The 26,481-nt window shown below is 38.3% G+C and overlaps 2 protein-coding genes across 6 annotated transcripts in view; one reads left to right on the top strand and one right to left on the bottom strand.

Annotated features, from left to right (window-relative positions):
* Positions 1-346: 346 nt before the first annotated feature.
* Positions 347-23,082, bottom strand: LOC107600582 (heterogeneous nuclear ribonucleoprotein K-like). Of its 5 annotated transcripts, none has more exons than XM_016292513.1 (16): positions 23,012-23,082; positions 19,637-19,747; positions 18,143-18,240; positions 18,001-18,057; positions 17,088-17,131; positions 14,108-14,180; positions 12,393-12,506; positions 12,140-12,268; positions 11,719-12,029; positions 11,320-11,373; positions 10,119-10,161; positions 8,365-8,380; positions 8,149-8,181; positions 7,953-8,020; positions 6,982-7,151; positions 347-1,120 (listed from the first exon to the last, which is right to left on the bottom strand). In XM_016292513.1, exons 2-16 carry the CDS (start codon positions 19,695-19,697, stop codon positions 1,090-1,092), a joined length of 1,302 nt encoding a protein of 433 aa, XP_016147999.1. In that variant the 5' UTR covers positions 19,698-19,747; positions 23,012-23,082; the 3' UTR covers positions 347-1,089. The 5 variants fall into 5 exon arrangements, with proteins under 5 accessions (XP_016147999.1, XP_016148001.1, XP_016148000.1 ...); XM_016292515.1 differs by having other exon boundaries at positions 10,119-10,158; XM_016292514.1 differs by lacking the exon at positions 17,088-17,131 and adding an exon at positions 16,811-16,854.
* A 1,267-nt stretch (positions 23,083-24,349) lies between these two features.
* LOC107600581 (BDNF/NT-3 growth factors receptor-like) overlaps positions 24,350-26,481 on the top strand; it is a 38,140-nt gene continuing 36,008 nt past the window's right edge. Inside the window, exon 1 of the mRNA XM_016292512.1 lies at positions 24,350-24,917. Coding sequence (XP_016147998.1) covers positions 24,724-24,917 — 194 coding nt within the window. The 5' untranslated portion in view covers positions 24,350-24,723. The remainder of the gene's footprint in view (positions 24,918-26,481) is intronic.

The raw sequence follows: 26,481 nt of genomic DNA, 5'->3' as shown, positions 1-26,481 counted from the left end.
AAATCTTCCCACATAGTGACGTAGATATGTGGGGGCGTGTTAGAACGAGCCATTTTAGGAGGGCGTAGTTGACTCTTAACTTTTATAAAGAATAACTCTTTGGATTTGAGACTTTAGTCTTTGCAACTTTACAGATCTTCTTTATGCACCAAGAGCTTGTAACACTTCAAAGAGAAAGGAAAAATTGAAATTGCATCATATGACCCCTTTAACATCAGAGTCTCTATGTTTTAGGTCAAAAAACATTAAAATAACACAGATTAAATAAAATAACTCATGCACGTTCATCTTCCCCGCTACTGTAACATTAGCAGTTTTACTCAAATGCTATGCATTTAGTCCAGTGTACAGAGAAGCTTTTATTTCCCCCCAACTTTGAAGAGAAAGGTGTCTAGAAAGATCCATCTAAAATGGTAAAAATGCTTACAAACAGATGTACAAAACAAGCGCTAGCAAGATTTAACGGATCCCAATGTCAATGGAGTATAAACGGTCAATCCATCTTCTGAGGTTTTACGAATCTGAAAATCGGATTGAGAAAACTAGCACAAAAAATTCCCTCAGGAATTAATCCTTTTTCCCACCCTGAATATCCCCATTTATCAAATCAAAATAGACGTTCATCCTTTAAATAAAACTGTACTGATATTAAAACTTTAAGGAACTGAACTCAATATTTACACTTTCCCCAAAAAGTCTCATCATCAAGAAGACAAGATAATGGGACAATAAATTCATTGGCAAAAAAAACGAAAAAGAAAGCCCCCCCACAACTTAAGATTACATTCTGCATGTTGCACAGACGAAGCATGCAGCTCTGGTAAGGCCAACAGCGGACATCACAGATGGGCTCCCTCTACTTACGAAACAGTACAATCAATAATGGAAAAATCGTGTGCAGAAAGAAAATGTTAAAGAAATAAGAGGATCCACTTGCTTTTGAGAAAACTTTCCCCTCAAATATGTTGTCTAAAAAATATTGTTAGGAGAACTGGCAGGGAGCACATCTACCCAAGAAGCAGAGGAATGTAGGCTCTGAAAATAAGTTGAAGTGAATGGGTATGGCAGTTTGGCTTGGATCTCCACCCTCTAGAAGAACCGACCAGAGTACTGCTTCACGCTGAAAGAGGAAACGACACAGTTGAGACCACAGAAGAAAATCTCATCGTGCTGGGACAGTTCAGCCAGCGGCCAAATTATTTCGAATCTGGACATGCCGTTACAATAAACAATACAAAACAAACTGTATATATATATATATATAGTATCATAATAAAGAAAATGCAGTACTAACAAAGCATGAGTACATCTAGTTTATAATACACCGTGTAGAAAAGATAATTCAACAAGTTGATTTATTTATGAGAGCATTTTAAGGTTGATTTCCTGACTATTTGCATATTTGAGGTTTACTCATAAGAGCATGCAACAGGCATTAGTCAACATGAAATAGCATTACTACTAACCCATTTTATTTTATACTTTAGTTATTTATTTATTTTAAGAGTAAAATTAAGAAGCTCAAATTAGATATGGTATTAGCTCAAAACCTACTAGTTGATTAATACAGTTGAATAGTTTTTCTTCATCTTTTGTTTTGATATTTTAGCAGCAAAGCATTAACTTAAAAGCTACAATCTAAACTGTATACTCCCTAAGAAATGCATCCGATTTAAAAAACTAGCCTAATTATACCCAGCTTCCTTAAGTCAGTTTTAAAAATATGTATCTCAATATGAATAATGGCAGAAATTTGACAGCTGGTAAACATTTTGGATCGTCTCTCATGGTTACACTCACATGACGCCAGCAATAACTGCTGCTGTTTACATCCTTAACATTAATCAAACAATTAAAGGGATAGTTCACCCAAAAATTTTAATTTGATGTTTATCTGCTTACCCCCAGGGCATCCAAGATGTAGGTGACTTTGTTTCTTCAGTAGAACACAAACAAAGACTTTTAACTCAAACCGTTGCAGTCTGTCAGTCATATAATGTAAGTGGATGGGAATCACGGCTTTGAGAATCACAAAAACAAAACCAAATTAAACCCTGCGGCTCGTGACGATACATTGATGTGCAAAGACACAAAACGATCGGTCTGTGCAAGAAACTGAACAGTATTTATATAGTTTTTTACCTCTGATTTTCACCGCACTGTCCAAACTGTCCTGAGCGTGTTCACAACAGCTGGCGCATGACACATCATCTTCTTGCTTTACGGCAGATCGCAGACTTATAAGTGCATTATGTATTTTTGGTGAGAATGCACTCAGGACAGTTCAGACATTGCGGTGAAAATCACATAAATACGGTTCAGTTTCTGGCACAGACCGATTGTTTTGTGTCTTTACACATCAATGTATCGTCACGAGCCGCAGGGTTTAATTTGATTGAGTATGTTTTTTTGACTCTCAAAGCCGTGATTCCCATTCACTTACATTATATGACTGACAGACTGCAACAGTTTGAGTTAAAAATCTTCGTTTGTGTTCTACTGAAGAAACGAAGTCACCTACATCTTGGATGCCCTGGGGGTAAGCAGATACACATTAAATTTTAATTTTTTGGGTGAACTATCTCTTTAAAAGAGGAAATCACTCACTGTTATTAACGGAATCACTTCTGTAATATTAGGCCATGTCCACACATACACAGGTATTTTTAAAAACTGAGTTTTTTCTTCTTCCGTTTCTAAAAAAATCTCCGTCCTCATGAAAACACAAACGCATTCTATGAAGCGCTCTCAAGAGCATGCCAAGCCAACAGGTGGCGATATAATCTCAACCGTAAAACCATGTTGGCCAATCAGAATCTTGAAAAAGTCTCCAGTAGGCGGAGATAGCAGCGCAGGCTCCGATGTCACAAGCCAAAATCTCCGGTTTCACTGTCTACACGATAACACTGCAACTGGAGTTTTTGAAAATCTTCACCCTGGCAGGAGTTTTCAAAAATGTTCGGTTTCAGTAACCTGGTGCTGCGTTTGCGTGTGGACAAACGGCCAAACCGAGTAGAAAAAGCTGCGAGGTTAAAAATAACCTTGTTCGTGTGGACAGGGCCTTAATATGTTTATAAGCTTCAATGCGCGTTAATGCATACAGTGAAGAATATCCAGTTTTATTTTATATTTGATTACTTTACGAAATTACTGTAGTATTGTTGTAGCACAGGCCTACAAGGAAAACTTAAAAGCATTTTATTTGAATATTTATTCTAATATATTTATTTGTCCATTTGTTTGTAATTAGTGTAATTTATTATTGATTGTTTACATGTCTTTAATAAGCTAGAGAACTTTACTGTGATATGAAAATTTGTTCAGAGAATTATGACATTTCAATAGTATATAAAATTGTGGTATTGTAACAACCTTATTTCCAGCACAAATTACTATTGCGATACATATCATCAGTTACACTGTCCAACTATGAATGTGCAACTATTGATTAGGGCTGTGCGATTTGGGGGAAAATATCAAATTGCGATTTTTTTTTACATATTGCGATTTGATTTGCGATTTTAAATTTGCAAAGTCAAGCTTCAGCTCAATATTGTCAATAATGTGCAGCACAGTATGGGTATCATTACCCTGCTGAAAAAAAAACAATATAAACCATCACAGAGATTCTTATAGTTTCCATTAAACCATTACAAAATTCCTTGTTGTTTTGGGCATTATTCCAATAGGAATTACTGTTGTTCTATTGGTTGCCATCTGCCAGATTACAACCCACCAATATAATCCATCAAATAGACACCATTATAGCTTACATTAAAACCAAACAAATTCCTATTATAGCCTGAAATACATTACATTTGTTATTGTGTTTTGGGAGGGGTTCTATTGTTTTTTTTTCAGCAGGCAAGATTATAATGGTATAACTACTTTTACAGAATTAACTTAATTTCACAGAAAATATTTGTTTATTTTTTATAAATAAAGAACTGTATTTCTTAAGTCAATTATTAAAGTATTACATATGTTACATAGGCTGATTTATTCATTTTAAGTATTTGGGATTTTAAGAACAAGTGGAAAATGTGCTGAATGTTTCATTTCATCCAAGTGAAATTAGCAAGCAGTTAGACTGAATTTACATTCGTTTTAAACGCGGAGCCGGGCGCGAGTCGACACAGGTTGCGCGCGTGCGTCAAGCCTCGTCCATACTGCCAGATGCGCTCGTGGAGACTTGCGGAGCCGGGTGCGAGTATAAACGACAGGCTGCGTGAGTGCGGCAAGCATGAACGGCTCGTCCATGACGCGGGATTCGCGCCACGTGGGGCAGAGAGGACCGAGTATGAGAAGCATTCACAGACACAGGCTGTGTGTGCGCTCTTCTGAATTGGGAATAACCAACATGCATTATAAACTTATTTCAAATTAATCTGTTGGGGAGATAAAATGTGTAAGATAACGTTCACGTACTAACAAAAACATCTAAGAATGTATCTTTTATTCTCCAGTACTGAAAACAGAACCGATAAGGGAGCTGGTTTTCTTTAGTTTTAATTTGCCTAACTATCGATCTGACCCAGTAGATGCCATAATCCCACTCCGTCTCTCTCCCGTCCTGCTTTCCGTTTTTTTATTTTGTAATTACGCAGTTGGCTAGAGCAGTGCTGATTGGGGAGAGCGGAGGTGCGCTCACTCAAGGCTGGCAGTCATGCATATGCTTTGGAACAGAGTAATATCGCGTCCACATCACAGGCTTTGCGATTATGAAATCGCAACGTCTCAAATCGCGATTTCGATTCGATTTCGATTAATCGCAAAGCCCTACTATGAATCATTCTTAAAAAGACCAATCATTTACACCACTTCACAAAGTAAATAGGGTTAATTATGATTTAAATTTAACAACATGACTTAACTGTATACCCAAACAATAAGGTGAGGATATCATAATACCATGGTACAGACAAGAGACAGCTTAGCATTTTGCATTAGAAAGCAGTCACACTAGCATGTTACAGTAGAAAAGCTGGTTTATGATCGGTTTTACCCATGCTATCAAATCAGCTTGAGTTCAAACAGAGTATAAGCCAGCAGTGACATGGTCAGAAGTGAGTTCAGATGTTAGTCAGAGTAGGCCTCTTCAGTTAGGATGAGTGAAATGTGTTTGAGGGTGGGGGCAGATGATGCTGGGCCTGTGCTGTAGGGCAGACCGTGATTTGTTGTCACTTCATCTAACTAACAACAACAAAATCACAAGTCTTCCACACAGAAGCAAGCCAGCGTTCACTCCATTCTTCTGGGTCCCACTCATTTGCCCCTTGGTAAATTATATTTGGATTTGATCCCAAATGGAACTAATATAACAAACCCTTCTGTACACATTTCACAAAAAGAAAAAAATAGGAAACTCCCCCTGAAGTTGGAAGCTGTTAGGTCAGGCAAAAAGAAGTGCATGAAACGGCAGTCAAATGTATATGAAGCATAAAGAAAGTGTGAAGAACTACTGAAAATACATTTTAGTTCCAAATAGTAAGCAAAGAAAGACAGGCAGTTGGAATTAGCAGTTTAGCACCTGTATTTTCACCATAACTTTCACCATGACTTAATATACTCAGGAAGCTGTGATTTTTTTTGGTTAAGTGTAACCTTGTGTTCAAACCAGGTATGACAACAAAGTAGGTAAATATCATCTTTTTTTTCGGTCCTAACTAGCATTGGTATTAGAGATTCTTACTCAGAATTGGTTCTATAAGGATTGTTAAATGAAACTATTAAGGAACTGTAATTAAGTGAATTCAGAGCCCACACTGAATCTCACTGGTCCAAAATTGGAAAGCTGTCGCATAGGGCTGAACGATTTTGGAAAACAATCTAATTGCGTTTCTTTTTTACCAATATTGCGATTGCGATTTAATATGCAATTATTTTTTTTAAAGCTCTTTATGTTCTGTATTATTCAACAAAGACAAGCTATAAATCATTGTATAGTATGGCCAACACACTATTAGATAGATTAAACATAAATGTTCTTTTCTGTAGGCCAGGCCTATATGTTACGATGAAATTAGGTGATGCATGAATTGATATGAATGACATTTTTATTTAACAACTACAATCACAGTACATTGACTGATTTGTTGAACTTCCAACCTTGTAAGCATGTAATAATTATGACAACATAAAGCACTGACAAATAAGCCTGGTGTAAACATTAATATGAAAGTCAGTAACAAATCACACAAACTAAAGTAGATTGCAGAAATATAAAAACAAGTCTGTTGCTTTACCACACTACTTTAGGTAATTCAAAGTCACTGTAATAAACATATGTAAACATGTGCACTGCACTTTTTAAACACTGTCTGTTAACTTTAGACCAGTGGTTCTCAAACTTTTTTGGTTGCGCCCCCCTCAGACCACCAAATAATTTCACTAAACATGTTCGCGACGCGACAACTGTGGTGTCCGGTATAGACCCGGTGAGTGAAGCCGAGAGCAAGATATGCCTCGTCATATATTCTGCATTTAGCTTTTAAATGACCATCACCTGCCTGGGTCTGTGCGACTTCATCTATGGCTTTTCTCTTCCCTTTCACAAACTGATCCATCTCCCATTCTAAGTTACGTCCTTTGGCTGTTTACTTATTTCTTTTCTTTTTCTGCTGATGGCCCGCGCTCGACTTGAAGCAGCGCTGCTTAGACCGATGGGTGTGTGTCATCAAAGTACTGCGAGAGCTATAAGACAGCGCAGACGTTTCTTTATGCTTTCTCTCGCTCGCCGTACTTTGATGTCAAAGGCTACACCGATCTGATCTTCAAGTCGAACAAACCTCTTTACTCTCTCGTGTCACGTGACCGTGTAATCGCAGCCTCTGCGATTGAAAAATCAAAATTGTTCATATCGCGATATTATCGCAAATGCAATTAATCGTTCAGCCCTACTGTCGCACCTGATTAAAACACATGAAGGTTAGGTGTCAGGATGGGGTTGTGGTAAAGTGCTGGAATAGGCGATAGGCTCACCTGTTCTGTAGCAGATACTGGGCATTCTGAATCTGGTCCTGTGTGCCTGTGATGGTAATGATCCTGTCCTCTGAGCCCTCCAGAGGCTCGTCGATTTTAATAGATGCTCCCGACTCATGACGGATCTGCTTGATCCTCTGGCCACCTTTGCCAATGATAGAGCCGGCCAGCTAAAACAAAACATGAAGTAAATGTCTCCCATTCCACTAAAACTAAACTAAAAACAGTGAATGAAATACTAACTCAAACAACAAAAATACATAGTTATGTCAAAATCAGGTATCCAAACAGATTTCCAAATTCAGATTAATTCTGTTTCAGAAGCTCTCAGTTTGATTTTGATTTGATTCAGACTGATCTGAGTATATTTCAGTTAAATTGTCCACTTTGCTTACATAAAAAATAAATCTTTCGGCTAAAGCCCAAAGTACCCAAACTATGGTTTTTATGTGTATGCTACAAACAAACTAAATGAACAAGAGGACCAAACTATTGTTCTGCTGAACCAACTCAATCAATTGCAGTAAAACACTGTATCGCACAGTGGTGCTTAGCAGAATTACAATCAAGCTGAGATCAAATAAAATATAAATATTAATTGAAAAAAAAAAAAATAAGTACACTTACATTTAAATGAAAATTAGAAAAAAGTTAAAATGACAAACAGTAAATTAAAGCAAATATAAATAAAAAAAATAACTGAAAACATAAAAATAATACCTAATTACATTGAAAAAAATATGGTAATAGAATATAAATAATACTAAAGTAACACTGCTGCTTAGGTGTGGGCAAACGGAGTTTAAATCAGGTAATTTCCCAATCCCACTGTTTCAAGTCACTCATTATCTGCACCACCAAATAAAATTCAGAAGTGAATATTAAAATAATTTTAAAACAGAACTAAAACACAAACTACAAAAACCTTGTGATTTTCTATTTTTGCAAATGTTGTGTCATTTTGCACTCACATCTTTAGGGATAGTCACTTGTGTTGTAATAACAGGCCCACCAATGTCACTGTAAGAACCTCGACCACCTGATGAAACAAACATCTTACTGTGAGTCAGCCAATGCCTATATGTAGGCCTCTCATTCACACTCTTATTCAAGCAGTATTAATATATACAATCCATAATCCATTTTCACAATATCTGACACACTCACCAGATTGGAAGGGCTCCCAAGAAGCATTATTGTCTTCAGATGAAACAAGAAAAGAAAAAGAAGATGAAAAAAGTGATCAAGATATCAGGGCTATGACAGTAAAGGATAAGGAGAGAGAGAAAAGCAGGAACGCTACACTATTGAGGACTGCAGTGCTCCGTTTGGCTGGAGGTAACCTTGAGCTAGTGTGTATGTGTGCAGCTGAAGAACACTCACCATATCCACCTCCACTCTGTGGTGGAGAGAAAAAAAATTGAGTCAATTCAGAGAGCATAAGCGTAAACTCAAAGCACATTCTACATGGGTCGCGGATTCTTTAAGCTTTCAATCGGACACGTCTATTTAAAATGAAAGCAATAAACCGCTCGAGGTCATGCAATACAGTGATTTTTACCACGGTTAAATGGGTTTTAGGTCACTGCTTTGCCACACACCTAACATTCCTAAACCACTGTAAAACCATTGTAATGCCTGGGTTCTAAGCATACTGATTATTAAAAACTCTGGAATGACAAAAACATTTTTATTTGCATTGACATTTTTGTCAATTAGACATTTATCCCATTTTTTATTATTGTAATCTCATTCATAAAAATGCACAATATTTAAATTTCCATTGGAATTGGAAGGAGCAAACATTATGGTATCAGGAATCAGAAGACGAAAACGGATTAATTTGTCATGAATTTGCAAGAATGCCAAAACAGCCTTTTTATTTCTATTTTAATTTTTTACATTTTTAAATGCAAAATATAAAATATTTGAAAGAAATAAACTAACATTTATTCTATAAAAATGAATTGCATCATTGATATAAATTTTTTTTCTTTTGAAAGAAACGTGGCCTGGATATGTTATGAGACTGAGCTCAGCTGAACACACTGGCTGTTTTACAGCGGCTTGTATTCAGATTTTAGCGTTGAATTCGACATGCATGTGCTGATACTCTATGTGGATACTGTGAGGCTTGGCATCTTCCAGAACTCTCAACTCACTCAGAGCAGCAAAGCCCAAAGTTCATTGGCGAGTGTAGCTGTGTCTCATTTAGAAGGCTGCACCCTCCGGAGGTCGAATCCTCTGGAGGATGCATATACGAAGTGTCCTCAACCTAGAATTAAACGAGACGGCCTTCGTAGGACAGGCGGAAAAGGAAACCGGAAGTATCACGCTGCTATGCCAACACATTTAGAGCATTGTTGCACTCACACTACTTAAATGAAGGAAAATTATTTCTAAATTTGGAAAGTAATTTAAAAAAAAAATGCTTTTACTTGTTTTATTTTGTTCAATGTTTGAGGAGCTGCAGCATACATACAGCAGGCATCTATTAGAGAAAAAAAAGGAGGAGGTTATTAAAAACAAAGTTTATCTGTTTTTACCGAGGCAATTTAAGGTAAGTTGTAAACACCACATCTGCGCTTGTGTGTACATTACATCTGCCGGCGCCGGCATTTTTCAAATTAATTTGCGGCGACGCAAAGAATTGTGGGTTATCTGTAGCAGCGAAGGATACACCTCATGCATCCTCCGAATTCCTGTGGTCGCATTCGAAGATCGCATTCGGAGTGTCCTACTTGCTTTTCTGAAATGAGACAGCCTCGATGACGTATGCAGCCTTCGAATGCGACCTCCGGAGGGCGCAGCCTTCTAAATGAGACACAGCTTATGATGGCTTTCACCTAGTATTTAACTGCTCCTCGGTAACCAAGGCAACAAGTGATTCAAAAATCTGTTGCCAAGCAACAGCAGGCCAAACCAGTGCACTAGGCATAAGAGCTCCACATATGCATCTATTACACTGTCACTTCAGAGAGAAAGAACTAGCCATTCCACTTTTTTTCTGAAAGTGCCCATTAATGGAAGAAAAAAAAATTCTCTATCCTTCACAATGATAGATGACCATCAAATGATGAATCTCAATATATGCTGCAGAACTACAAATTCATATTCAGATGTTGATTTATGCTCACCATGCTCTCGTAGCGGTCTCCAGGTCGCCCCCTTCGGTCACTGCTTACAGGAAGAGAGACATGCTTAATTTGATGTGCTCATAATGGGCACGCTTCTGAAAGCTCTGAAAAACCCAACATCCTGAGTGGCCTACCAACAGACAAACTAGAAATAAAACAGAAATTAGATAAAATGGATAAATATTTATCATTTGATTGCAAATTTTAACTGAACTGATTACAAAATATATTTCATATGCCCATTATTTAATTAATGGAAAACAGGATTTGGTCAAAATAAAACAGAATTTTAGAAGAAAACAAAAAAATCATAGGGCCTTAAAAATGCTATTTTTGTTCAACTTTTAATAAATTGCAGTTTAATATTGTAAGTTTCATGATTTCAAACAATAAAGACATGCTTTTTGATGAATACAATTTAATTTAACCATTAAAGCAGAGTCTAGAAACATTTATAAAACAGATCGTTTCGGTCCTTGATTCTGATTGGTTGAGCCACGTTCAAAGCTTTTGTAAATTACTCTACAAACATACACCTGTTTACTTTGTGTGTTGCTTGGCAACCACTTTATTGCAATCACAACTGTTTCAGAGGAACTACATTGTTTGGTGGAAGAATACTGTTTTTATTAATATTTTATTTGTTCGGTTTTATTTTGTGAAACCTTACTACGTATATGGAATAACCGTTTTATAAAAGCAATAAGCCCCGAGAAGCTGTGGTTTACAGTGAATTTATAACAGCTAAGGGGCGTTGTTAGGCACGATGCGAAGCAGAGGCTTACTGCTTTATTAAACTAAAAAAACTAAAAAAAATAAACGGAATTTGGAAAAAAATAAAACTGATTTCATAGGGCCCTACTAGTCATTTATATTCACGGTGAAAAAGACTTTAAATTGAAAATGTATTTTTACAGAAAGATTTATCAACATGATGTATGTCAATTTTGTTTTCTATTTGACCAATAAATGTAACAGCTTTTAGGACACACATAAACCCATCTTGAGTCCTGTTAGTAGTCAAATTAATTTGCTTTCTCCTTTTATCTTGGTTTGGAAAGGTGTAGTGTGCCAATAAATATTTCAGGTTAACTGGTATTCATTTCACACTCTTTGTGACGTTTTGCTGCTCATTTTTGTTTTGCTCCTAGTGCGACTAGGGCGTAGGTCAGTTAAATCTACAGCTTTTCCGATTACTTACTTTGGTCTGTCATCCATATTGCTGTGATAGCTCTGGTGGGAAAATCGATCACCTCTGGAAACAAAATGTAATGTAATCAGTTATTCCTTTCCCACGAACACAAATGTAGTTCTATGCTGGTATAATGCATAATATACAAGATATGACAGATTGGCCAGTGAACTCCTAAGAACTGCATTGATTCCCTCACATCATTCAACAATTCCTCACAATTAAAACACAAACAGCTGTGGAAAAGATAATAAAAGGCACCTGATTGCAACACTTATTAAAAAAATTTTTTTTTAAACACATTTACATCTAATTTTATTTGATTTTATTACAGTTATTATTTATTGATGCCCTTATTGAAAAACTAGGTTACTGCAGGTTGAGGAAATCACTGCTACATTCTCTTACCCTCCTCTAGGTGGTGGTGGTGGAGGCAGAGGCAGATTTCGGGCCCTACTGCTCCCACGTCCTCCTCTGCCTGGTAGGGGTGGCGGTGGTCCACGACGAGGGCTCATATCATCATAATCCCGTCTGGATGGAGGCATGGGACGACCTCCACGGCCAGGAGGCATGCGATCGAATCCTCCTCTGCTTCGCATTGGGAACCCACCCATAGGCCGTCGCCCTCTATCTTCATACATCATGGTGAAGCCGCCATAATCATAGGTCTCATCATAAAAGTTTGGGTCATATGGTTGGGCTCGACCTTTAATGGGAGCCTAAAGATAATGCAGGACAAATATAAGCTTTATTTACCAACCAAGAAGAAACTTTTGGATTTTGCTACAATGTCTAATGAGAAGAAACTGTCAGTATGTTATCATCTCACCTCTGAAATTAGCTCTAGAATGACCTTGATGCACTCAACCACATGCTCAGGTTTACCCCCGACTAGCACTACACGGTCAGTGGAGTGGGGGCAACATTCCTGGAAGAGCTTGATTGTAGTCTGGGTATTCTTAAAAATGAATGAACCAATTTTTCATTGTCAGGGATATACATGTTTTTTTTTTTGTAAATTTTAAGCCACCTTGTTACTAACTCTATTTTACGATATGTGGTATTTTTAGTACTGTGCTTACCTCCCTCAGTTCCTTGATCTTGGCACCTTTGACTCCGATAATGCCTCCGGCCAAACTCTGATGAATCAGCAGGCGCAGCTCACAGTCAAAGTCAGTCCCACTGTAGTGCTGATACTGCCAAACATACAGAGTAAAGGAACATTTAAGGACACATGGAAACCAATAGACTTTTTGTCACATCCACATCTTCATGAAAATGCATACATATGCTACTGATCAAAAGGTTTTTACATTTTTAATTTAAGCATTCTACATTTTCAAAATGTTTTAAAAGAAGTATTTTATGCTCACCAAGACTGCATTTATTTTATTAAAAATACAATAAAACAGGATTATAGAGTTTTATTTATTCCTGTGACGGCAAAGCTGAATTTTCAGCAGCCACTACTTCAAAATAAATCCTTCAGATGTCACTCTATTATGCTGACTTGGTGCTCAAAGAACATTTCTTATCATCAACATTCAAAACAGTTGTGCTGCCGATTACTTTTAGAAAACTATGATACTTTTTTTTCAGGATTCAAAAAAATATTAACAGCAGCTTTTATCTGAAATAGAAATTTTGTATCAATGTCCTTGTCACTTCTGATAAATTTAATGTACTTTTGCTATGTAATATCAAATTATTACAAACACTTAATTACTAAAAAAAGCTTTTTTTTGTAATCAATCAAAAAAAGACTACAGTATAGCTTTACATTAATTTGAATAGAACAGTGTACAAAGTCTTATAGAAAATTGAAGTTGTTATTGACTGAAAATCTCCAAATCATATGCATTTGAAACAAATATGTGCACAAAACACTAATGTTGATTTAATGATGTCTTTAAAGGGGTCATCGGATGCCCATTTTCCACAAGTTGATATGATTCTTTAGGGTCTTAATGAAAAGTCTGTAACATAGTTTGGTTAAAATTTCTCAATGGTAGTGTAAAAAACACCTTTTTTACCCTGTCAAAAACAGCTCTTTTCAGAGCGAGTCGTTTTGTAGCATTTTCCTTTACATGTTAATGAGCTCTGCTGACCCCGCCCCTCTCTTCCGAGCCACTCTCTGAGGGACCGTTTACTTATTCATCATGAAACTTGCTAATTAGCACATTATTAGGAAAGGCGATTTGCAAAGATTCATTAAAAAAAAACGTATACTCACTTCTTCTGAAGTTGAAGCTGGATCACGAATAATTCGAGCGAACATAGATGCATTTAGGCAGATCGGGGATGCATTCCCTTCAAAAAAAAAAAAACGTAATCCACTGTCGCTTCAGTGGCTCAGATGTTGGGAGTAAATGACGACTGCTATGTTCATTATTACGTCCAACAACAGAACATCTCAATCGCTTAGGAGTCATTCTTGTCTACGTCTGCTCCGGCGGTGAAACAATGGCGGACTGATGACAGCTCACTCAGGGCTGGTCTGAGGTAAGACGCCAGTCCAGTCTGTGCTGAAACGCTACTGTCAATCAAACTATCGTGGGAGGGGCCCGTTTTTGTGACGTCACACAGACAGGCATCTGAGATCAGCTCGATTTGAGAAAGGGGTAAAGATTTTAGTAGATTAAAAAAAAAAAAAAACACTGGGTGGATTTTTATCATTATAGGGTGGTTGTGTACGCACACAGCCAACACACATTTCAGTTCAAACTACTTGTAAAAGTGTATGTAGCATCCGATGACCCCTTTGAAGGCTTTCAAATACTGGGTTTTATATGCTCACCTCCTCCAGGGTAGGGATGATCTTCAGCAGAATCTCACCAATAGTCTCTATATCTGCACTCACACTCAGGATACTGTAGCAGCACATCAAGCCAAATGAAAGACAAAAGCAAAACAAATGGATACAAAACTTTAGATCCTGAGCCCTACTGCATACCACAAAGCAATGAAGAAGGGGAAAATAAGACTTTGAATCAAAAGAAAGTAAATTTAAAAGAGGACTGCTGAACACATGTTTTAAGTCTTCCAACACTGGACTGAGATACGGGCAATTGACATGCACTCAGTTCTCGCACATTCAATTAATACAGGCCTTGAAGAGATGGGCAACAGCGGGGAGGGCTGAGACTGAAAAGGCACTGTATGGCTACACGAGCCAAGAGAGAATGAGAGAGATCAAGACAGGCCTGCTTACCACTATCCCACCACCAGAATATTTGGGGGAGAAAAAAAAATTTAAATAAAAAGTATCTTGCAAAATCACTCTATGGTGCCATCAGCACGTACATTCTCTCAACGACGAGAGAAACCAAACCAAAAACTAACAGAAAAAGCAAAAGAACGAGGCGAAGGGAAGAATGATAGATTTATTTGCAGATAAAGAGCCTGAACGTATGTGGGCTAAAAGGGAAAGAAAAAAAAAAACAAAGGGAAGGAAATGCAGCACCAGAGAAAAATCAAAGACAACAGTGATGAGTGACAGAGAGGGCTGCGGTACGGCGCAAACTCAGAATCATGGACAGTGATGTTGGGAACAGTGAGGGAGGGGGGCTCAGGGGTTGGGGGGGTCAACAAGGACAGAGCGAAAAGAGATGGCCTTCTCCACAATTCACCGTCAGTTTCAACAAATGAAAATAATCATCTAAACTAGGACTGGGCAGTATGATTATATATGATGAGATATTTAGCAGTTTTACTTCATATATATTTGATTGTGTTAATGTGAAATAAACTGTTTCAAGCTACTGCAAGGAGTATACAAAAATACTAGTGATGCACCAAAATATTTGGTCAAATTAAATTAAACCTGAAATTAAAGTTTTGATTTAGACAATAACTGAAAATAAAGTTCCTGTAATTAAATTTGGGAAATTGAACTCTTTATAATAAATAATAACCAGTAGGGCTGCACGATTAATTGAATGCGATTGTCATGCGTATCTCGTCAGTAAAGTGATTAGTTCTGTGGTTAGTAGTAAATCTCCAGCACGTGCTTTCAGATGGAGCAGCATTTCCTACACAGACCCGTAGTTCACTGACAAGCTACGCAGAATCGCGTTCATAATCGCAGACGATATAATCGCGCAATTATGAAATCGAAGAAATAGTTCTGCGATTATGAAAGCTGTTTGCGTAGCTTGTCAGTGAACTACGGCTCTGTGTAGTAAATGCTGCTCTATCTGAAAGCTTGTGAAAATACCACATTTAATAACATGCTTTTACTCCAAACTCACTTCATAATGTCAGCCGAGTGTTTGAAATAAATCCTTCTGTGAGATGATGTGGCTTCTTACACAGAAGGCACGCAACATATTTCATAATATTCTAAGCAGTGATAAAGGCTATGTCGATTAGCATTGCATTATTATAATAAAAATTATAATAAGACAAATTCAGATAAACCATATATTGTCGTAGTCGTGTGTTTATTAGTCACGTTGAATGAATTAAATCAGTTAAATCTTCTGTTTATTCATCAACCGCTATAGGGATTTCTTCTGCGGGGCGTATTTGGAGTTTCCGTGCAAGAGCACCCTCTGGCCTTCAGATGGAGATTTATTGCAGATCACAGAACCGTGCTTCACTGAAAGATATGCATGAAATCGCAGCCTATGCCTAATCGCGGATTTATCGCCTTTGTGATTTAATTTCGATTAATCGTGCAGCCCTAATAACCAGACGTAGTTCTTCGTAAACAAAATTTTACGTGGTCATGGTAAAGTGCGTCCACACTGGCCAACTGTTGTAGCTTTAGCACATTGCATTTATTCATGCAGTATATTTTAGGTTGCTTAAAATGTAGGTGCATCACTACAAAATACAGAGGGACGAATGCAACATTTAGTTGTTTGTGGTTACTGAGGAATGATGCAACTTCTCACATTAATATTGAATTCAGTTGATATGTGGTCACAGGTGTGCGTATAAATGCATATATTTGTATTTATAATATTGGTTTTACATGTGTTACAGCTGTTATTGCTTTCAGACTTATTCATGTTATGAATAATCTTATATTTTGGTTTCATAAAAAGTGAAATATAAAAAGTAATTTTAATTTGTAACTGCAGCATGGTTTTATATATATATATATATATATATATATATATATATTTTAATTCGCACCAAAATAACATTTTTGTCATACCACCCACCCCTAATTCACACACTTCATTCAGCACAGACTAATATAAGTGAGGTCTCTCCCCATCTGAGAAGTGATTGATTATATACAATTCTGTGCGACACAAAAAGTTCGCAAATTATATTCAAAGACTTAATGGGGTGTTGAGGGAGGAGAGAAAACATATATAAATATATACAAAAATAAATTAAGAAAAAAGTCAAATGGAACAATACACGTTTCTTAAAAGGGGAGGGGGACTATATGTGTGAAAATGTTAAAATGAAAAAGAAGGCAGGTTATCAAAGACATGTGTTCTCTTTCTAATCAGGCAGTGAGGCAATAACTGGTGGGACATACCGCTCTGGGCCACTGCTGTCTGGGACTGATACACTGGCATTGTACTGCATTGGTCGTGGAGGTTGGCACTTAATGGGGGTGTTGGGGGCGGAGAGAAGACATATATATATAAATATATACAAAAATAATTTAAAAAGTCAAATGGAACAATACACGTTTCTTAAAAGGGGAGGGGGACTATATGTGTGAAAATGTTAAAATGAAAAAGAAGGCAGGTTATCAAAGACATGTGTTCTCTTTCTAATCAGGCAGTGAGGCAATAACTGGTGGGACATACCGCTCTGGGCCACTGCTGTCTGGGACTGATACACTGGCATTGTACTGCATTGGTCGTGGAGGTTGGCATTGGGCAAGGGCATTCAATCACATGATGTCAAGTAAGGTGCCCGTTTAAGGAGGGGCACGTTTATGGGCGGGGCCAACCGGGGTGTCAGGTGGGCGGGCGGGCGGGCGGGCGTTCAGGGGCGGAGGTTGGGCCAACATCAAGGTGGGCAACGCAGGAGGGGCAAGTCGATCCAGTACATGGGCAACGGAGGAAGGTGGCCAAAAACAAAAAAGTAAAGGAGAGGGAAGAGGGGGAGAAGGAATACATTTTTAATTGAATACAAGGCTATACTCATTAATCTACTGTCCAATTTTCTTTTTTGAAGAGACTATGCAATGAATGCTCAAGAAACAGGGCTGGACAGATCTGAAGACAGTTTTTAAATGTAGAACCACTGGGCAACAGTGCTTCACACAGGACTATGGGTCAGCTCAAGAGTCAAGACATCTGTAATTGGGTTTTCAAAGTGGGGGAGAGTGAAAGAGAATGCCTTCAAGAACAAAGTCGAGAAGTGCTTCCCCTTTAATACACAATGTCAAAGACTCACAAAATAGCCTCATTTCAGAGAGCTTGTCTGTCCAAATGAGCCAACCTATAGCTACAAAACGGAAGATCTGCCCTCAAGATCAAATGCAGAAAAATCTTCGCAGGATTTTAATAGGATTGTAATGGATGGATTGGTGTCATGAGTTTTGATTTGTGATTTCAAATCCGACTGATTCGTGTTTTTGCTGACAAAGCTGAAATGCTCACGAAAACAACTGTTGGATTTGAAAATGCTGTCAGAAGTCTCGTTAAAACTAGACCATTAGAGAACTTTGCTTAAAGGATCATAATAAGCACGGAGCATGGTCTTAATACTCACATCTGTGCGTAAGGCTTTAATGTTCTTGCCTCCCTTTCCAATCACAGCCCCTGCATTCTGAAAACATAAAATGACACTTCTAAAAATTTAATCTATATCAAAGAAATGGAGATGAAAAGTGCATTTGTATGGCTTCACTCACTTTGCTTTGGAGCAGCACCCTGAGCTCTACCATTTCATCTGTGTTGCGGGAGCGTTTGAATGCCTGTTCCTCATCCATATCCTCAGCAGGGCGCTTGCCTGAGGGAACACAAATCTGGCACATGAGCCTCAACAACAATTAAGACATTCCTGTTTATCAAACTGCTCGTTCTGAGAGAATGCCATTACGGAATCCAAAACATAACCAAGCACTAGTGACTGAAGTTCTCATTAAATTTGAGGACTTACAGAAAGCAGTTTAAAAAAAATAACCATCTTTCTACCATAATATGTTAAAATCCAAATTTATACATATATGGTAATGTATAAGGCAACCCAATCGGGAAAATGCTTCTATTTTAGGATTTTTTCCTAATTTAACACAATCATGTCGATCTGAAAGCTTAAGCTATTAGACCATCAGAATGCATCAGAACATGTCTGTTGCCATCTAGCCTTTATTTATAACTCTTTAACAAGGATGTAAAAAAAAATCCCCATGTAAAAATTAGGGATGTAACGATTCACTCAACTCACAATTTGATTCGATTCACAATTTTGATTTCACGATTATTATTTTTTTTACAAAATGAGATTTAAGACAAATTATAAATTAAATGTGTCCTTTTATAATTGCTTGGACAAAATGCTGCACATTTCTTTGTGAAATTGAAATATAACACTATAATAATATACTAATATAGCACTTGTAAATTATTGCTCTTTTGTTGGTTTTGATTGCTTCTATTGTCCTCATTAGTTAGTCGCTTTGGACAAAAGCGTCTGCTAAATGACTAAATTTAAATCTAATGTAAATGTAAATAACAAAACTACATTGAAATTTTAAAACAAGCCCCAAATCAAATAATAAGAAACACAAATAAAAAAAATATCTTCATATAAACAAACTAAGGCTTTGTCTGTGCTCTTTCCATTTAAAATGAGAGGCAGCCACTGCATTTAAATCATGATCCAAACAAAGATGCTGCATACATGCAACATGAGCAGTTTTTAATCTAAACTGGATTGTATAATTTCGAAATTTGAAGCAAAAACAAAATGGTTTGACTTCAGTTTTGTGAAATAAAAATATCTGCATGAAACAGAAACAGCAGACGAGCTGAACGAGACGCAGATTCACTCTCTGCCAGCAGGTGGCGCTTAAAGCGTTTTCTTGGTTTCCGCTGTAAACAAAGCAGCGCTGCACTTATAAACTTTAATATGCATTATACAGAGGCAAGATGAAAAGAAAAACCATCTAAACTTTTCTAAAGACAGTAAGTTCCCCTCAGACATGCATTCATATAAACTCCTACACCTAAATGAATCGAGATTTGTTTAGCATCTCAACCGATTTGAATCGTCACATATTTGAATCGATTTTCAACCGGCTCGCGGTTAATCGTTACATCCCTAGTAAAAAATTTATGTGAACTACTTTCAAAACCAAGGTTACAGAAAAAGTGGACAGACACAGTTGAACTCTATTGGTTACCGTTAGCGTCAGTGTTACTGAAAGTGGTCTCTTCTTCCTGCTGCTCAATTTCTGTCTCCATTGTCTTCAGCCAGCGGTGAAACTGGAATAGGCTGTCCTCGACGGGTAACTCTAAGAGACATATCATTTTAAGTGTTAAAACAATGCAGAAACTACACCCTTTTTAATGTCAACATGAAATCAAAATTATACTTAATGAATACACTTTCCTGGTCTTAACGTAGAAAGTTTGTTATTCCAAAGAAATCATTTTATAAATGTTCATCAAAATGTAATAGCTTGTTCTATATCAGAATCGATTTTTGGCAGATGTAAACAAGGCCTCATTTCTCAACACTTCCAAACACCTGTCACAGTGATTCTCAATTGGTTTGAATTCAGGTGGTGACCCAACACTAGGGCTGGACAATAATTCAATATCAATATGTATCACGATATAATTTTTTTCCATAACGGTGATATGATTTTTAAACACATTTCCGATATACATTACCAGTGTTTCCCATACATTGATTTATTTGTGGCGTTTGACTTCGTTGAATAAACATGAGCACTGCACGTTTCAAAATCAAAAAGCGTCGTGGGTGTTTTATATGAATGTATCTCTGAAGGGAACCGACTGTCTTCAGAATAGTTTAGATGGCATTTTTATCTGATAAAGTAGCGTTCATGAGCGGAGCCCAACACCGTATAAGAATTGTACAAAACGTAAACACAAATCCTTAAAATCAAGGACTGACACATATTGCATTTACGAAGACCTACAACAATAAGCAAAATTATTAACATCATGTAGATGCAGAAAAGAGACCATGGCAAATGTTATATTATTATTAGCCATATTACCAAGTGAGATGAATGTGCTAGTATACTGGAGAGTTTGATTGGACCAATGGCCTTTGACATCATGACACCACAAAATAAAGGAAGTGTTTCCTTATCTACTGTAAGACGGTAAATCTATTTATTCCTCCAACCAAACTACACATGATTAGATCAATCTATAATTTGTTTATGGCATCATTATTTACCAGAACAGACCAGCAACCCTCCAGCTGAAAACCAATGATACAGTGACAACTTTTCACAATCCAATCATTTCCAGATGAATAAAATCAGGTTCCATCCTACATTTTTATCAGATTTCATCCTCTCTTGTTCACTCTGAAACGTTATATTAAAGAGTCAAACAAGTCTGTGTCTGTACCATGTTACAGTGATATTATTAGAGGACAATACTATGATACTAAATATGACCATTTTCATGCACTACGGTATTTCCGTACTATACTAATTTACGATGATGATATTTCTTGTTTGATAAGTTAAGCGTGCGATTACTTTAAAGGGGTCATATGATGTTGCTAAAAAGAACATTATTTTGTGTATTCGGTGTAATGAAATGCGTTTATGTGGTTTAAAGTTTAAAAAACATTATTTTCCACATACTGTACATTATTGTTTCTCCTCTATGCCCCGCCTTTTTGAAACGCGTTGATTTTTACAAAGCTCATCCTCTGAAAAAGCGAGGTGTGCTCTGATTGGCCAGCTATCCAGTGTGTTGTGATTGGCTGAATACCTCAAGCGTGTGACTGAAATGTTACGCCCCTCATTATACTGTTGATGCCGTGTCCCAGCCGGAACGACGAGACAATAACATTAAAACCCATTACAAACGAGGCATTTGTTGCATCCAGTGGGGACATAATTACTGCTTATAATGACTTATACTGTCTTTTTACGTGTTGCGTAACTAGCGTGAGCTGAGGCCGGGCTAGAATGAGGCGGCGGGGTCGAGAACGGCGCACCCGGCGGATTCAACGAAGGAGCGGCAACCACGTGACGACCCCGGGCTTCGTCCACGGTCCACTAAGTTGATCTATTCCCTAAGCGACCAGCTCTAGGCAGACGAAGCGGATATCGTCCTCTTTTGGAAGACCAAACAAAGTAGTTTCGCTTTCACAACGAAACACACAGTGTCTCCACGGCATGGCGGCAGCGGCAACAATACTACAGCGAGAATAAAAGTTACGCCTTCTTTCTTTGCGTGAACATTTGGGCGGCGTTATGCAAATCTTCCCACATAGTGAGGTAGATATGTGGGGGCGTGTTAGAATGCGCCATTTTAGGTATGCGTGGTTAACTCTTAACTTTTATAAAGAATATCTCTTTGGATTTAGACTTTAGTCTTTGTAACTTTACAGATCTTCTTTACGCACCAAGAGCTTGTAACACTCCAAAGAGAAAGGAAAAATTACGAACAAAAACAGGATGTACAATAAAAGAACGCAATATAAATATATAAAAAACATTCTAAATCAATATATTTCAACAATTACAAAACCATTCAAATGCAAAGTGCATTTATTTTACCCGCAAAAACACAGTTGTCAGTATTTTAATTATAAAACGAGACCTAACGATATCGAAATATTCACACTGGTTATATATTAGAAGCACTTAGTTTAGGGCTGTGTTAATGCTCAGTGTTTCAAAATGGTGCGCAAGTAGCATTTAGCCTGCTAGCCTTACAGTTACAGTTGCCATAACAGTACAAGCCTTCATATTCAAAATACGAACAAAAACAGGATGTACAATAAAAGAACGCAATATAAATATATAAAAAACATTCTAAATAAATATATTTCAACAATTACAAAACCATTCAAATGCAAAGTGCATTTATTTTACCCGCAAAAACACAGTTGTCAGTATTTTAATTATAAAATGAGACCTAACGATATCGAAATATTCACACTGGTTATATATTAGAAGCACTTAGTTTAGGGCTGTGTTAATGCTCAGTGTTTCAAAATGGTGCGCAAGTAGCATTTAGCCTGCTAGCCTTACAGTTACAGTTGCCATAACAGTACAAGCCTTCATTAACTAACAACACAGCTGCATTTACTGAACTTCACGAAGGAAATACATAACAATATTGCGTACTATAACAAGAACACCCGTCCAAAAAACATTATATAAACGAAATCTTTCTGCACCTGCGATGTATGGGCACAAAATGGCTTGCTTTCTAGATCCACTCTTATTGCGAGCAAAATGACAACACAGGGTTTGGTTAGTCCATTTAGTATACTTATTAGTATAACAGTTTGCGTCGGTGTGCAAGATTCTGCTTTGGTTAGATAACAGGGAAATGATTATCTGATGACTGTTGCGTATGATCAGCAGGAAACTCCATTTTGAGAATTGCTTACCTTAGCAAGCTAACTGGCTAATTTACAGCACGCCGACGCATATAACAGTTAACAGTCTAATTAACGTTCGACGCTTCTGTTATTTATTACTCCCGGAAATAACTGTACAGTTCCAAAAGGAGGTGCCTGTGTAGAATACGACTCAAAATATTGAACAAACCTGCAGGCAGCCCTTCCGTCACACCAATATTCGCCCGAAATATCTGCGCCTTCTTCTACCTTGATTTCATTGTAGGTTTACGTGCAATTTTTAGCTTCGTGATTGGCTGTACCGGAATTCAAACGAGCGGCTGTATTGGTTGAAATGACTGTCGATATAAAACCTAAGAATCTAATTGGGTAAGAGGGCTGTCAGCTAAGTATTGTTGCCCCGCCCCTTAGCATTCGCTTATATTATAGGCTATCGTCATAGCAACTGAGAAGCGCTCGACTTATCTTGCGTTTAACAGCTTGGCTTCATATACCATAAATAAAAAGAGACTTTGTTTTATCACCGTTTGTAGTGACATATTTACAGTCGATAATGGTGCAGCCTCTCATGTCTTTCAGATCGCACTGGTTTGGTTCAGAGTATTGTTAAAAAAAATACAAACCCCAGTCAAACTGATCGGACTAATCCTGTCTAATACAGTTCTCCTTGTTTTAAGATCAAAATGCTTGTTTATTAATGGGAATATAGCCTATTATATTCTCTTGGGTAAGACGACAATCCCGCTCCCGCTGACCGTGATAAAACATGTTGCCTTTGTCGCCCCCTCCTGGTAAAAATATAACAGTTCGTCGCATTTCACTTCATCTTTTGGCTTGCGCTGTAGTGATTTCCTGAACCAAGGCCCTTCAGTGTACTCTTGCTAAAAACAAAATCCACATGTTTTTATAACGCGTGGAATCTAGCGCAGCTGGGCTCTAACTTCTCTCTCTCACGGACGTAGAAATGCAAGCATTGCTGTCAAATGTGAGACTCGAAGGCGCATTTTCCGAATCCATCGCCCCTTCAAACAGACGGATAATTCAGTAAACACGCTAAAGTGATAGATTAGGCTATTACTAATATCATTTCGTCTCCTTTTACATAGGCTACACGGCAATTGGAATGCGAGACTGGCATCACCAGTAAAAAAACATCCAGGCATTTTTGTTTCGCAATTATTTTTCTAGATGCAGCCCATCTTGTGCGTCAAACAGCACGTCACACTCCGGTAATGGCTATTCATGAAGTTGTGGCATTGTTGAAAAGAGCACGATGGCAAAGCAACACAGCGAGCTCAGACTGAATGGTTAAACAGATGAAAAAAACAATTGAAAATGATCAAGTCATTTCCCAAATGATTCGACATCCCTGTCAACATAAATCTCCCAAAGATCGCCCCATTGACAACGCAGGTGATCAATTATTGCCGATATGGCATCGCCGAGAGCGTCTTTAGCGTGCCCCTCCACATGTAATTACAGCAGCGGTGTCTGAGGGAGATGCGCTGGTAATCAATAGGCGCTTGCAGCAGGTACGCGCTGCTGCCTCTTCACTCGCGCGCAGACGCACGCGCGCACACCGTCTCGCTTGTTTTCTTGCCCAGCGCTGGATGTGAGGCGTCAGCGTCACCGCCGCAGCCCGTAGACACACGCAGCCCGCGGCCACGCGTTTCTCCACCGCGTCTGGAAGAAGCGAAGCCCGGATAGCGCAACATACTGGCACGCCAACATCTCCCCGCTGCGTTATCACCTTTCTACGGAGACCAGATAAGGCCACTCCATGACAGTCTCGCGTCGCGCACAACGTCTTTGCGCATCCCACAGCAGCGGCGTCTCATCTCGGAATTGCTGAAAATACTACAAGACATTTCACAACGCTGAACGCGCCGCGCTAGACCTGCCATGACCGCAGGGGTTCGTGGAATGGCTCGATTGGGGCTGTGTGGGCTTCTATTCGGGCTGCTGAGGCTCAGCTCGGCTTGTCCTGGGTCGTGCTTTTGCAATGCCTCGAGGATCTCGTGTATCGATCAAGAACCAGGGATCGAGGATTTCCCTGTCTTGGTGCCGGAGTCTGACATGGAAAACATCACGGATATGTAAGTGGAGCGTTTTAGCGGAGAAATGGACCGGGAGACCTGCTCCAGCATCACGGATGCGTGAAAAACAGCATGCGCGCGCCCGCGCGTGTGTGTTTGCGAGTATGTGGGTAGATTCCTCAATTCGTCGAGGGCCGAAATAAGTTTAGTGCCCTGCTATTCCATGACATGCCCGTTTCCGTTATGAGCATCTGTGGAGTTCGCTACGATCATTCGTGCGTATGAGCTCTTGGCATCAAACAAGACCATAGCATGGCATGCAACAGACATTGTGCGTAAAGGGTGGGGGTCACGGTAAATAAGCAATAAGTTGGCAAGATAGCACATCTAAAGGGTTTTCTTTGGATGAAGATGGTCACTCGGCTGCTGACTCACCTTAGCTGACTTTCTGTACCCGAAGAGGAAAAAAAGAGAGACAGCGCTATCGCCTTACACTAGATTGTATAAATTGACCACATAACGCAATTAGATGCATATCGGTGAAGATACAGCGTCCGCTTCATAGAGATTTATCAGTGCTGAGCTGATCTGCTCGAGTGCCTGCGCTGACAGACGAGCCGACTGGAGAGACCGTCAAATGGCTTGGTCTTGGGGGGGGGAAATGTGCTTTTAGGCCTAATAAACTCCTGCTATTTACGAATGAAATGAAGTTTTACGCGTACGTTATTACACGAGTTGTTGTGTATAGGTTAGTTGGGGTAGTCTAACGTGTCCGCAGAGCAATAGGCATCGGCGCCTACGCGAATATGTCACTCCGTTTCCACGACAACGGCTCAGCGGACCCACTCCAGGCATGTGCGCGCTGTAGTGGAATCATGGCTTTTTCACGCGCACCTTTATTAACTTGTTCATGTGGTGACGGGTTGATCAGAGAATTGCGTATTACGAGGCGTCTGTTTTAGCCATCGCTGAAAATACGGTCTATTTGATATTGTGTGATATTCAAGTTTTGGTCTGTTTTCGCATGCCAGTGCGGAATGAAAACAGCTCGGCGACGATATGTATGTGTATATAAATGTATACAGGAATTTCAATAGGCTACCATGCTACTTTTTTGTAAGGGCAAGTTTTGTTTTTGACAAGGTCCCATGGTAATAGTATTATCTGAACTAGGTAGAATACAGTTTAAAACCAATGTAATCAATTCCTTTTTATTCAGCAAGAAATTGATCAAAAGTGACAATACAAATTTTCACTTTCTATTCACTGAACTTTCTATTCATCAAAAATCAGGATTACCACAAAAGGATTAAGCAGCACAACTGTTTTCAACATTGATAATAATACTTCTTGAGCACCAATTTAGTATTAGAATGATTTCTGAAGGATCATGTGACACTGAAGACTGGAATAATTACAGCTGAAAATCCAGCTTTGCCTTCCCAGAAATAAATAAATATGATTTAGCTCCAGTTAATGCCGCAATTTAAGAAAAATAATACATTTGGCTGTAACAAATTAGAGTATTTTTTGTTAAGTTGATCCAAAGTATAATTTTTTTTTCAGTGTGCTAGAATATTAGAAAGACTTGTGTGCGAGCTCTTTTGACTTTGGTCAGCAGGCA

The sequence above is a fragment of the Sinocyclocheilus grahami genome, unplaced genomic scaffold (assembly GCF_001515645.1).
Source record: "Sinocyclocheilus grahami isolate Dianchi unplaced genomic scaffold, SAMN03320097.WGS_v1.1 scaffold287.1, whole genome shotgun sequence".
Classification (NCBI taxonomy): Eukaryota; Metazoa; Chordata; class Actinopteri; order Cypriniformes; family Cyprinidae; genus Sinocyclocheilus; species Sinocyclocheilus grahami.
This window is presented reverse-complemented; position numbering and strand designations above follow the sequence as displayed.

Bases quoted from the DNA above. Each gene is read 5' to 3' on its own strand.
- LOC107600582 (XM_016292513.1), bottom strand. From the start codon at position 19,697: ATGGAGACAGAAATTGAGCAGCAGGAAGAAGAGACCACTTTCAGTAAC. The intron at 18,241-19,636 runs GTAACCAATAGA...GTGTTCCCTCAG, and splicing joins CAGTAACACTGACGCTAACG to GCAAGCGCCCTGCTGAGGAT. The intron at 17,132-18,000 runs GTGAGTATTAAG...CGACCAATGCAG, and splicing joins TTAAAGCCTTACGCACAGAT to TACAATGCCAGTGTATCAGT.